Here is a 14368-nt window from a genome sequence, read left to right as displayed (position 1 = left end):
GTGAGAGGTCCAGCATGTTTAGTGAACTGTGAATTGAAGCTGTATACAATGTATACAATGAACTGTGCATGACCCAGTTTATGACACTTTATTAAACCGCATAGACTATGTTTAAGCGAAAAATCGTGCCCGTGTGCTTGAATCCTGTTCCAAGCGAGTGTCCCCTAATACACTCAGTAAGTGCAATCTTACACACATCATTAATAAATACTAGTGACTCTGTGCCATTGCCTCCACCATGTTTTACAGACGATGTTGTGTGCTTCTTCTTCCCATCATTCTGGTGCAGGTTGATCTTAGTTTCATCTGTCCAAAGAATGCTTTTCCAAAACTGGGCTGTCTTCTTTAGATGTTTTTTTAGCAAAGTTTAATGTGGCCTTTCTATATTTAAGACTAATGGTTTGCACCTTGCGGTGAACCCTCTGTATTTGCTCTCATGAATTCTTCTCTTTATGGTAGGCCGGGATAACACATGCGAGAAATACGTCCGAGTCTCGCATGGTAATACCTGGCATTGCCGCCGTCACTCAGGAGCGGAGAGTGCGGCCGCACGCTCCGCTCCAGAGAGACGGCGGCAATGCCGGGTATTACCATGCGAGACTCGGACATATTTCTTGAATGTGTGATCCCGGCCGTAGACTTAGAAACTGAAACACCTACTTCCTGGAGAGTGTTGTTCACTTGGATGGATGTTGAGAAGGGGTTCTTCTTCAGCATGGAAATGATTCTGCAATTATCCACCACTGTTGTCCTCCATGGAAATCCAGGCCTTTTTGAGATTTCAAACTCCCCAGTGCACTTTTTTATTTTGCATAATGTACTAAACAGTTGATTTGACCACTCCTAATATTTCTGCTCTCTCTCTGATGGATGTCTTCCTTTTTTCAACCTAATGATGGTCTGTTTCTCTTCTATTGAGAGCTCCTTCCACAGCATGTTTTGGGTTCACAGCAACAGCTTTCAAATGCAAATGTCACACCTGAAATCAGGTGCAAACATTCCACATGCTTAACTGATGAGGAATTAATGCAGGAATATCCCAAAGTAGCCCATTAAAGAGCTTTTGAAATAATTGTTTAAAGGGAACCTGTCAGCAGGATTGTGCACAGTAACCTACACACAGTGTCAGGTCGGCGCCATTATACTGAATAAAATGATACCTTGGTTGATGAAATCTGTCTTGTGGCTGTTTCTTAGGCTACTTTCACACTAGCGTTAACTGCATTACGTCTCAAAACGTCTTTTTTCAGAAAAAACGCATCCAGCAAAAGTTTTTGCTGGATGCGTTTTTTCCCCATAGACTTGTATTGGCGACGTATTGCGACGGATTGGCATACGTCGTGTCCGTTTTACGACGGATGCGTCGAAATTTGGCCACACGTCGTCGGCAAAAAACGTTGCTTGTAACGTTTTTTGTCTCCGCCTAAAAAACGTGTCGCGACGCATCCTGCGGCATACGTCGTTGGCTACAATGGAAGCCTATGAGCGACGGATGCGTCGGGACACGTCGTACGACGCAATGCAGCGCTGCAATACGTTTTTTTACACTGAGCATGCTCAGAAGCTGGATTTTGTTGCCAATTGGCCAGACACCCCCAAATCTATATAAACCTGGCCTGGGCCTTCAACCCCACATATGCCAGCAAGACCCAGAGAGAAGACTGCCAGCCACAAGACCCCAGCCAGCCACGTATTTAAGTGCCACGTATATAAGTGCCACGTATATAAGTGCCACGTATATAAGTGCCACGTGTATATAAGTGCCACGTGTATATAAGTGCCACGTGTATATAAGTGCCACGTATTTCAGTGCCACGTATTTAAGTGTCACGTATATAAGTGCCACGTATATAAGTGCCACGTATTTAAGTGCCACGTACTATAAATACTATAACTACGTGGTTATACGTGGCACTTATATACGTGGCACTTATATACGTGGCACTTAAATACGTGGCACTTATATACGTGGCACTTATATACGTGGCACTGAAATACGTGGCACTGAAATACGTGGCACTGAAATACGTGGCACTGAAATACGTGGCACTGAAATACGTGGCACTATGACTGTCAGAAAATGTTCATTAAACGGTTAGGGGTGAGGTTAGGGGTAGGGTTTGGATCCCTTTATCATCATCCGTAGTTCATTAATCGGATGTATCCAGAGTCGCCTCCGTCTCCGTTGCTGCAGAAGCATCCTCCGTTTTTCCGCTGCCGCCTCCTTCTCCCGCACTATGATATCCAGGCGATTCGTCTCAAAGATAACGTCGGTAACCAAACTAGCAATCCTCCCAAGAACACCTTCCATCGCTGCCACAAAACTAAAACCCACAAAGATGGGCTGTAAATACAGTACTATATAGTTTTTCAAATTTTCCAGTAGCCAATCAAATTTGGGAGCCTCCCATTTTAAAAACGGATCCGTCGGAAAAACGGATACAACGGATGGTAAAACGTATGCAACGTATGCAACGCATCCAGTATTTTCGACGGAAACGTTTAGCGGATTTGCGACGGATCCGTCGAAATGCTGGATGCGTGGCATACGTTTGTCACCATTTTTCACTTTTTTGACGCATCCGTTTTTTCGGCAAAAAAACGGATTTGCGACGTAATGCAGTTAACGCTAGTGTGAAAGTAGCCTTAATCTTTATTTTCAGTTTTGTGTTAATGAGATTCTCGTGCCCTAAGGCAGGGATGGGGTATGTGGTGCTCTGATTAGGTATGTGATGGTATTCATTATGTAAACTAGGGGGCAGGTCAGTGAGGGATCAGTGACCTGTCAGCAGTGTGCATTATGAATATATAATCAGAGCACCGCATACACACCAGCCCCACCTTAGGGCACGAGAATCTCATTAACGCAAAACTGAAAATATAGATTAAACAACAACAACAAGACGGATTTCATTAACCAAGGTATCATTTGATTCAGTATAACAGCGCTGACCTGACACTGTGTGTAGGTTAAGGCCCCGTCTCACTAAGCGATTTACCAACGATCACGACCAGCGATATGACCTGGCCGTGATCGTTGGTAAGTCGCTGTGTGGTCGCTGGGGAGCTGTCACACAGACCGCTCTCCCCAGCGACCAACGATCAGGGGAACGACTTCGGCATCGTTGAAACTGTCATCAACGATGCCGAAGTCCCCCTGCAGCACCCGGTAACCAGGGTAAACATCGGGTTACTAAGCGCAGGGCCGCGCTTAGTAACCCGATGTTTACCCTGGTTACCAGCGTAAATGTAAAAAAAAACAAACAGTACATACTCGCCTTCTGATGTCCGTCAGGTCCCTTGCCGTCTGCTTCCTGCTCTGACTGAGATCCGGCCGTACAGCGAGAGCAGAGCGCAGCGGTGACGTCACTGCTGTGCTCTCACTTCTCACTGTACGGCCGGCAGTCAGTGAGAGCAGGAAGCAGACGGCAAGGGACCTGACGGACATCAGAAGGCGAGTATGTACTGTTTGTTTTTTTTTACATTTACGCTGGTAACCAGGGTAAACATCGGGTTACTAAGCGCGGCCCTGCGCTTAGTAACCCGATGTTTACCCTGGTTACCAGTGAAGACATCGCTGGATCGGTGTCACACACACCGATTCAGCAATGTCAGCGGGGCCTCAACGACCAAAAAAAGGTCCAGGCCATTCCGACACGACCAGCGATCTCGCAGCAGGGGCCTGATCGCTGGTACGTGTCACACATAGCGAGATCGCTATGGAGGTCGCTGTTGCGTCACAAAACTTGTGACTCAGCAGCGATCTCGCTAGCGATCTCGCTATGTGAGACGGGGCCTTTACTTAGCACAATCCTGCTGACAGGTTCCCTTTAATTATTTTTGGTCCTTTTATAAAGAGGCAGCTACTTATTTACGAGCTGTAATCCCTAACCCTTTACTTCAATTCCCAGAGTATGCGAATAACCTCAAATTAAAGCTGCACTTTAATCCTATATTGGTTATATAACTGTATCTTGCATATGTTTTGGTAAACTAAACATCTAAAATGACAAAACTTGTGTAACTGTCCACATATTTCTAGACATAACTGTCTATTAGTCTTTCTATATATTTTTTTTTAAATTCCAGCTCTCTTTTTCAGTTCTTTATAATTTATCTTCCCCCCAACCCCAGCAACTATCATTGTTGAAAGGTTGGACGCCCCCATACACATTAGAGAATTGGAAGAATTTAATCCTATATTTATGGCCAGCTTGGCATAACTTCACTGCCTTAGTAATTATGTCATGTGAAAATAGTTGACTAAGCACATAATCAAGGACTACTACTTGATTAGCCAGGGAAGACACAGGAACACCTGGTATATATAGTCAATGGGAACAAGGTACTCTCAGAAATTCACATTTTTTTAGCAATATTATTCCACTCAGGAAAATACCTTTACAGTTGCTTAAGTTTATTACTATAGCCTACATCAACAGTGTGTCCGAAAAGTGTGTCCTGTTTTCTATCTTTAATTCGAACACAAAGTTTTTACTACTACCTTTAATTCTGTGTCTTTTTGCAAAACAAAAATGGCAGTATATAAGATATAGACAGAAAACTCTGAAATCTGAACCTTTGAACTAGATTTACTACCCACATTAGTGCTCCTTGGAGGCCACTATTAAGAAATCCAGCGATTCCATATTGCTACACTGGCAGCCTAACAATTGGCCCTTTATTTGTTTGTTTCTAATGCATCAGCTTTGAAATGTACAAAACATCTTTCATCCTGACTTTGTTCTGGATTAGTACGTCTTTGTCTGCAATAAGTTGCCTTGGAGTCCGCAGAAGAGGAAAGCCGTGAAAATGCTTTTACAATACATAATTTGTTCAGCTGAGTAGAATGCCGCTGTCCAAGATTGAATTTACAGGAATGCTTTGCATTCTTCACACGATTCTCTTAGCTGAGATTTTTTGTTTGCACTTTTCACAATGCGTACTGTCATGCTGTAAAATTGTGTCAGCATGTCTAAAATATTCCGAAACGTAGGATTATTTATGGAACTGCAGCGCCATTTGTTTATCAGAGGTGAATTTAGGGGAAAAATAACATTGAAAAAGCATGAATATATGGATGGATAACCATAAACAGGACAAGGAAAGACATTGTGCAGAACTTGTACTATCAAATGGAGAAATGTACTGTGGGACATGTGTAGAAACATTGTGTTTTGACTGGAAACCATAGTTTCAAGTACCGTAATATACTTTGGAGAATATGAAACTGTCTAAAATAAATCGTTCCAGACTATCCATGGTTAGTCTGGAATAATATGGATTAACATTAGTGATGAGTGAATATACTCGGTACTCGAGATTTCTCGAGCACGCTCGGGGGTCCTCCGAGTATTTTTTAGTGCTCGGAGATTTAGTTTTTCTTGCCGCAGCTGAATGATTTACATCTGTTAGCCAGCATAAGTACATGTGGGGGTTGCCTGGTTGCTAGGGAACCCCCACATGTACTTATGCTGACTAAGAGATGTAAATCATTCAGCTGCGGTGATGAAAACTAAATCTCCGAGCACTAATGATCCAGGACCTGTTAACGCCTAAAGGTACATCACTCTTATTTGAGCCCATTAATTAGATATATTTTTTACTCTCTTTATTTCTTTTTATACACATTGAGAGCTGCAATCGTCTCTATGTGTTCTATGGTTACTATTTGGCACTGGTTACACTATGGATTCACTATATAGCTATTATGCACTATAAGAGGTTTTTTGATAAATATCCTCCAAAAATTATTGTTATTGATGATTTTTTCACACGCTATTGTCACTATATTTTGTCGCCAGGATTTATTATTTTTATTTATTATTTATTTTTTTCTTTTTCTGGGCCATTTTATGTACCATACTACAGTTTAGGGGTTATAAATCTCATCTGGTCCTGCACATGTGCACAACGGTTTTATAATATGTATACTTTACATTTTACTCTAATGCCATTTATGTCTGTCACTAACTAATAAAGAGTTATATAATTTTTTCACCTGATCCTTGTTTGGACTCCACTGTTTGATCCATTGGTTTTGGGTTGGTTGTTATATTCAATGTTTTTAGGTGACCAAATACTTATTTTCCACCATAATTTGCAAAATAAATCTTGCCAAATACGACAAGGTGATTTTCCGGATTTGTTTTCTCATTTTGACTCTTATAGTTGTGGTCTACCTATGTTATCAATTACCGGCCTCTCTCTTCTTTTAAGTGGGAGAACTTGCACAATTGGTGGCTGACTAAATATTTTTTCTCCCCAATGTATGCTGCTTATACGATTGTTAGAAGGGCTATGTCCTTTAATATAACTGTTTAATTTGCATTTTTAGGATTATAGACTTCTTTTAAACTAAGTTTTCTCTGAAATTCTTAACGATTCATAGAAAACATACCCATCCGCAACGTGCAGCCTGGCTATGATTCATGCTGCCTGTGGTTTGGGCAGCATGACTCAACTGACAGGTTCCCTTTAAAGCAGATTATGCAGCTCTGCTACACAAAACTGTAATGTGTTCTCCCCATGAGTGGTCCCTCTAACTGATTTACATAACATAGCGATGCTCAGGGTCCTGGGCACAAGAGCATCAAGGCTAATGATTTCCCCGTGTGAAGAAAGATATGTGTTGTTATTCTTTGCTGCCATTTATAGAATGAGCTAATATAGGAAATCTATACAGATATTTCCTTTCATACTTAGAAGTTCAGACCACCATCGGTGTACATTTTATTTTCCTATGTTTAACTCCACTGTGGGATTTCAGGGATAAATGCCCCTTATGCATAAAATAATTGACTAAATACTGGCTCAGCAATCTTGATGAGAGGTGTTATTTAGATGATCTATACCAATATTAAAAATTGCTGCATGATCTTATTATTCACTACCAACTTTTCACACTTGGGGACAATTAATGAAAAATTGACTATGGCTGGTAATTTGTGTATTTATTATATAATCAAAATTATTTCTTGAGAAGCATTTCTACAGACTCCAAAGCTTTCATAGTGTAGGTCCTGGGAGTATCTGAATCTGAAATGCTTGTAAAAATGTTTCTAAATTCTTATTAATAAAATCTGCAGTGCGTAACTATCTTTTATGTAATTTCCTGTAGTCATGAATACCCACCTTATTAATCGCTGTAGTTAAAAAAAGAAATAGTATATATATATATTAGTCTTTTATGTTTTGTTTCATTTTATAAAATGTGCTGTAATGACTTCAAAGAAGTGAGAAGGTAAATGCAATAAATGTTTAATAGGTGGGGGTCCGACATCTGCGTCTTCAGCCCGTTAGAAGATTATTGTACATTGACTCCTGTTCTACAAACCTTTGATAGCCATATCCTAAGGGAGACTAAGTGGAAAGCTGGCCACACAAACATGCAGTGTTTTCTTAAAAGGGTTGTTCGTCAAAGTCAATAAGTCTACAGTCACTCTGTGTGACTGCAGAATTATGAATTCCATCAGGGCACGCATTGTGCTCCATACGCTTGTATGGAGCAAGGCCATGCGGCTTCTAGTGACACGGCTGTCCAGTGGGCATGGTCGACTAGTGGGCATGGCCTCGGTCAATACTAGTGTATGAAGTGAGGCCGCATCCACTCGTCGGGTTCTGGCCGGGAGTATGCATAACACATATATCACCGATTATCCCGGCTCAGAAACCGGTGAATCCCCACTGCGCACAGTGCGAACCCTGGGGGGATTCCTAAGTCTACAGTCACAGATTGTCTGCAGACTTATCATTTTGGACCAGAGAACCCCTTTATCTACTATTGACTTAGGCTACTTCCACACATCAGGTTTTTTGCATCAGGCACAATCCGGCGAATGTTGGAAAAACCGGATCCGGCGCAGATTGTGAAAAACTGTTGCGATGGATCCGTTTTTTTCGACAGTTCCGGCTAGCATATCTAGATTATTGGATAAAAAGAAAATTTGGAGCATGCTCAGTTTAGAAAAACAGAATCCGGCGCCGGAATCCGTCATTTTCCGGATCCGGCACCTTCCGGCTCCCATAGGCTTCCATTCTAGCAAACAACCGTAAGTGCCGGATCCCGCTGCTTCCTGCTTTTTCGCCGGAGACAAAAAACGTTGCTAAGGACGAAACGCAATGTAATCCGGAGCAATCCGGCACTAATACAAGTCTGTGGGAAAAAAACTGGATCCGGCGGCAACATTCGCCGGATCCGTTTTTTTTTTTTTAAATGTAGCCAGATTGAGCCTGACAGCAAAAACCTGATGTGTGAAAGTAGCCTTAGATAGGAAAGCTGCCATAATGAACACCCATGGGATAACTTATCAAAATGTATTTTTTTTAAACTGAATTGATAGAAGCAAATGCTTGCAAAGTGTATTTTTTGCCTTTGCCGACAAATCATTTATAGCAGGGCCTAATGGTACAACTTCTAAAGTCAAATACTCTACAATAGCTTTTTATATTTTAAAATTGAACCTTTTTTGTGATTTCAGGTTTGCAGCATTATGCAAGTCACCAAATCAGAAAGCTAGCACTGTACAATTTGAAATAACGGTAAGGTATTCTCTATAAATCATATTACCAGAAAATTATGTCATAAGTTTCATTTAAATCAAAAGATAGAAACAGAGATAGAAGTGCTGAATTTTACATGTAACTATTTGACTCCATTAATAAAATAAAGCGTACTGTATTATGCAAATGTTAAATTGTAGTGAATGACATTTTCAAGCCAGCAGGAAATCTGCAGGGAAGTCTATGGTGTGATGACAGCATTTCTTCTTAATTATGCCAGACGTAAATTGAGTAGGCCCTGAATCATAAACTGTTGTCTGAAGAATTGACTCTTCTTGTAGTGATGAGCGAGTTTACTCATTGCTCGGGTGGTCTCCGAGTATTTGTGACTGCTCGGAGATTTAGTTTTTTTGCCACAACTGCATGATTTACGGCTACTAGCCAGCCTGAGTACATGTAGGGGTTGCCTGGTTGCTAGGGAATCCCCACATGTAATCAAGCATCAAACTCTCTAGTAGCCGCAAATCATTAAGCTGCGGCAAGGAAAACTAAATCTCCGAGCAGTCACAAATACTCGGACACCACCCGAGCAATGAGTTTACTCGCTCATCACTAATATTTACCTCTAATATATTATCTCCTACAGTTTATCTTCTGTTATCTTTGCAAAACAGTAAGGCATGGCCACTGAACAATGAAGTTTGCTGACATGTTGATTGCTTACATTGTTTATGCCAGCCAGTTTCTTGGCATTCCCAAACAAAGGAGGAAAAACTATGCAAATATATTACATAATTGAACAATGCAGGTTGGCCTCCTTCACATCTCTCTCTGACCTTTGGATGCTGGGTAGGTATCATAACCCTGTATGCCCCAAACTCCCGCCCTTACAGGGGCAGTCCACAGCTATCCCTCAGCTGAACTGACCCTTTAACAGTCCTGCGTGTCTCCCGACGCATTTCTACTCATAGGTCATTAGGGGAGGACATGTGCACACTTCATAAAGAGTTAAAGGCTGAATGTCCACTGCCCACCCTGCTAGTTATCAGAATTGCCCACACTATTCTGATATAACAGGTTGACATTTTCCTATTTATCTTATATAGAGGATCATGAGTCCACACTCGCGTTCTCCGACGTCCAATTAACGCTGGTGTCACTGTCCCCGCCTTCAGACAAATTGAACATCAAGAGGTAGTGAGAGAGCAGCCTGACTTCCTCTTGATATTTGATTTGTCTGAAGGCGGGGACAGTGACACCAGCGTTAATTGGACGCCAGGCTCACATGTCATAACAACTGCATGAGAGCCTCAGGAACACGAGTGCTGATATCGCTGGAACGACGCCGGCAATGTTTTAAAGGTAACGTGTCATTTTATAAATCGCTATTAACCTGCAGGTTCATGGTGTTCTGAACCTGCCTGGTGCCCATACTTACATCCCCGCTGCTGGGAGGAAATTAACTTTATTTCTCCTGGCAGTGTTCAGATTTCAGTCATGGGGGTGGCTCTGCCACAGTTTCAGTCACCGCTCTGTGCATAGAGAGTGGTGGCAGAAACCACACCCCTTGGCACTGACTGACAGCCGTCTCCAATGCTGAGCTACTGTTAGTCAGTGCCGGGGCCTCAGTTACTGCTACCACTCTCTACGCATTGACTGGTGACTGAAACACGTGTCTGCATCACTCTTATAACTGGAAGCCAAACGCTGCCTGGTAGGAATAAAGTTAATTTTCTCCCGGCAGCGGGGGTCTAAGTGCAGGCCCTTGCAGTTTTAGAATGCTGTTACCCTGCAAATTAACCCCATGTGTGCAGGTTAATGCATTTTTTTCATGTAACCACAAAAAATTGCCCTTAATCACCAAAACACAGAGGACCGTCAGGCAAGCCAAAAACTATGTGAAGAGACAAAGGTTCTCCAGACATAAATTTACAAAATAAAATAATTTTTATTGAATTAAACAGTTTTTAAAAATCCATAGAAGGACAGTAGGAGATGAGAGCAAACCTTGCAGAAAGATGGAAACGGCAAAACACTGGACAGAAGAAATAGATTTAAATCAATATCCGAAAAATAAACCATAGCCAACACTGCACATATCTCTGAGATGACAATACTGTTAGAAATATATATAAAAAAAAATAGTACTAATCCTACCAAGTAAAGTGCATAGTGCAAAAGCCGTGCTATACAGGAGGATATAAAGCACATAGGTAAATGATAGAACCGGACATTGCTGGGGTGTGTCTCAGATCACCTCTAAATGAAACAAGTGATAAAAAAATAAAATTAAAGTAGACTTACCGTATATACTCGAGTATAAGCCGAGATTTTCAGCCCAAATTTTTGGGCTGAAAGTGCCCCTCTCGGCTTATACTTGAGTCATGATCGGTGGTGGGGTCGGCGGGTGAGGGGGAGAGGGCGCTGAGGCATACTCACCTAGTTCCGGCGCTCCTGACGCTCCCCCTGCCCGTCCCACTGTCTTCGGTGCAGCAGCCTCTTCCCCTGTTCAGCGGTCACGTGGGACCGCTCATTAGAGAAATGAATAGGCTGCTCCACCCCCCATAGGGGCGGAGCCGCATAATTCATTTCTCTAATCAGCCGTGCCGGTGACCGCTGATAGAGGAAGAGGCTGCGGCACCGAAGACCAGCTGTCCGGGGGAAGGAGCGGGACGCCGGGAGCAGGTAAGTATCGCATATTCACCTGTCCTCGTTCCACACGCCGGGCGCCGCGCCATCTTCCCGGCGTCTCTCTGCACTGACTGTGCAGGTCAGAGGGCGCGATGACGCATATAGTGTGCGCGCCGCCCTCTGCCTGATCAGTCAGTGCGGAGAGACGCCGGGAAGATGGCGCCGAGGAGCTGCAAGCAAGACAGGTGAGTATGTGTTTTATTATTTTATTGCAGCAGCAGCACAGCTATGGGGCAATAATGGACGGTGCAGAGCACTATATGGCACAGCTATGGGGCAATAACGGTGCAGAGCACTATATGGCACAGCTATGGGGCAATAACGGTGCAGAGCACTATATGGCACAGCTATGAGGCAATAATGGTGCAGAGCACTATATGGCACAGCTATCTATGGGGCAACGGTGCAGAGCACTATATGGCACATCTATGGGGCAACGGTGCAGAGCACTATATGGCACAGCTATGGGGCAACGGTGCAGAGCACTATATGGCACAGCTATGGGGCAACGGTGCAGAGCACTATATGGCACAGCTATGGGGCAACGGTGCAGAGCACTATATGGCACAGCTATGGGGCAACGGTGCAGAGCACTATATGGCACAGCTATGGGGCAACGGTGCAGAGCACTATATGGCACAGCTATGGGGCAACGGTTCAGAGCACTATATGGCACAGCTATCTATGGGGCAACGGTGCAGAGCACTATATGGCACAGCTATCTATGGGGCAATGGTGCAGAGCACTATATGGCACAGCTATGGGGCAACGGTGCAGAGCACTATATGGCACAGCTATGGGGCAACGGTGCAGAGCACTATATGGCACAGCTATGGGGCAACGGTGCAGAGCACTATATGGCACAGCTATGGGGCAACGGTGCAGAGCACTATATATATGGCACAGCTATGGGGCAACGGTGCAGAGCACTATATGGCACAGCTATCTATGGGGCAACGGTGCAGAGCACTATATGGCACAGCTATGGGGCAACGGTGCAGAGCACTATATGGCACAGCTATGGGGCAACGGTGCAGAGCACTATATGGCACAGCTATGGGGCAACTGTGCAGAGCACTATATGGCACAGCTATGGGGCAACGGTGCAGAGCATTATATATATGGCACAGCTATGGGGCAACGGTGCAGAGCATTGTATATATGACACAGCTTTATGTGGAGTATCTATGGGGCAACGGTGCAGAGCATTCTATATATGGCACAGCTTTATGTGGAGCATCTATGGGGCCATAATGAACGGTATGGAGTATCTATTTTTAATTTTGAAATTCACCAGTACCTGCTGCATTTTCCACCCTAGGCTTATACTCGAGTCAATAAGTTTTCCCAGTTTTTTGTGGCAAAATTTGGGGGGTCGGCTTATACTAGGGTCGGCTTATACTCGAGTATAGACGGTAATTCAAAACAGGGGATCAGAGACAAATAATGCACCCCTTCTGAGGAAGATATACATCGAACCGTGCGTCAAGGGGTACACTGGATCTTCTTTGAATTCTGGGTAGTTATGACTGTCCATGCCTCTTTTATATACTGTATATGTTTCTATATTAATATACCTTGAGCTATGGTGTGCATTATTTGTCTCTGATCCCCTCTTTTAAATTAAGTTTACAGCCGCAGCTCAGTTATTACTGAACGGTGACTGAAGCCTCTCCCGCTGCGCCTCTATGACTGAAATCTCAGGGCTGCCTGTAGGAATGAACTTTATTTCCTCTCAGTAGCTGGACATTCAGTGCGGCTGCACAGCTTCAGAATTCTATTAACCTGCAGACTGAACCCATTTCTGCAGGTTAACCCCTTCATGACCGGAGCTTTTTTCGGTTTTGCGTTTTGTTTTTCGCTCCCCTCATTCCCAGAGCCATAACTTTTTTTATTTTTCCGTCAATATGGCCATATCAGGGCTTATTTTTTGCGGGACGAGTTGTACTTTTGTACGACACCATTGGTTTTACCATGTCCTGTACTAAAAAACGGGGAAAAAAATTCCAAGTGCGGTGAAATTGCAAAAAAAGTGCAATCCCACACTTGTTTTTTGTTTGGCTTTTTTCCAGGTTCACTAAATGCTTAAACTGACCTGATATTATGATTCTCCAGGTCATTACAATTTCATAGACACCAAACATGTCTAGGTTCTTTTTTATCTAAGTGGTGAAAACAAATTCCAAACTTTGCTAAAAAGAAAAAAAAAATGCGCAATTTTCCGATACCAGTAGCATCTCCATTTTTCGGGATCTCGGGTCAGGTGAGGGCTTATTTTTTGCGTGCCGAGCTGGCGTTTTTAATGATACCATTTTGGTGCAGATACGTTCTTTTAATCGCCCTCTATTACGTTTTAATTCAATGTCGCGGCGACCAAAAAAAAAGTAATTCTGGCGTTTTGACTTTTTTTTTATCGCTATGCCGTTTAGCGATCAGGTTAAACCTTTTTTTTAGTGATGGATCGTTCGATTCTGAACGCGGCGATACCAAATATGTGTAGGCTTGGGGGTTTTTTATTATTGTTTTATTTTGAATGGGGCAAAAGGGGGGCGATTTAAACTTTTATATTTTTTTATATTTTTAAAAATACTTTTTTTACTTTTGCCATGCTTCAATAGCCTCCATAGCAGACTAGAAGCTGGCACAACTCGATCGACTCTGCTACGTAGACGCGATGTTCAGATTGCCTCTATGAACTGAATTGCTGAGTTGCTATGAGCGCCGACTACTGGGTGGCGCTCATAGCAGTCCGGCACTGACAACGATAGAGGTCTCAAGGAGCTCTCTGGTTGTCAGTTGTCATGCCGACGAACCGATGATCTCCGATCATGTGACGGGGGGTCACCGGTGTGTGTATTTCCGGCCTCATGGCCGGAAGCGCTTGTTAAATGGCGCTGTCAGAGTTTGACAGTGGCATTTACCTAGTTAATAGCCGCGGGTGGATCGCGATTCCACCCGCGCCAAATTAATAGCCGCGGGTGGATCACGATTCCACCCACGCCTATTGCGGGCACATGTCAGCTGTCAAAATAGCTGACATGTCCCAGAAAAGATGTGGGCTCACCGCCGGAGCCCACATCAAAAGGGGGGGGGGGGGGATACTGACATTGGCATACTAATACGTCCGATGTCAGTAAGGGGTTAATAGTGGTTTTCACATGCCAGGTTCCCTTTA

At 43.3% G+C, this 14368-nt stretch overlaps 1 protein-coding gene across 3 annotated transcripts in view; it reads left to right on the top strand.

The window, feature by feature from the left end:
• The window catches only part of RAD51C (RAD51 paralog C), an 82432-nt gene that overhangs the window by 65007 nt on the left and 3057 nt on the right, over positions 1 to 14368 (top strand). For all 3 annotated transcript variants that reach the window (XM_077296345.1, XM_077296343.1, XM_077296344.1), the window contains one exon: positions 8481 to 8541. In XM_077296345.1, the coding sequence (XP_077152460.1) occupies positions 8481 to 8539 (59 nt within the window). In that variant the 3' untranslated portion in view covers positions 8540 to 8541. The remainder of the gene's footprint in view (positions 1 to 8480; positions 8542 to 14368) is intronic.

Source organism: Ranitomeya variabilis, chromosome 3, assembly GCF_051348905.1.
Source record: "Ranitomeya variabilis isolate aRanVar5 chromosome 3, aRanVar5.hap1, whole genome shotgun sequence".
Classification (NCBI taxonomy): domain Eukaryota; kingdom Metazoa; phylum Chordata; class Amphibia; order Anura; family Dendrobatidae; genus Ranitomeya; species Ranitomeya variabilis.
The sequence above is the reverse complement of the archived record's forward strand: the minus strand, read 5'-3'. Positions and strand labels throughout refer to the sequence as shown.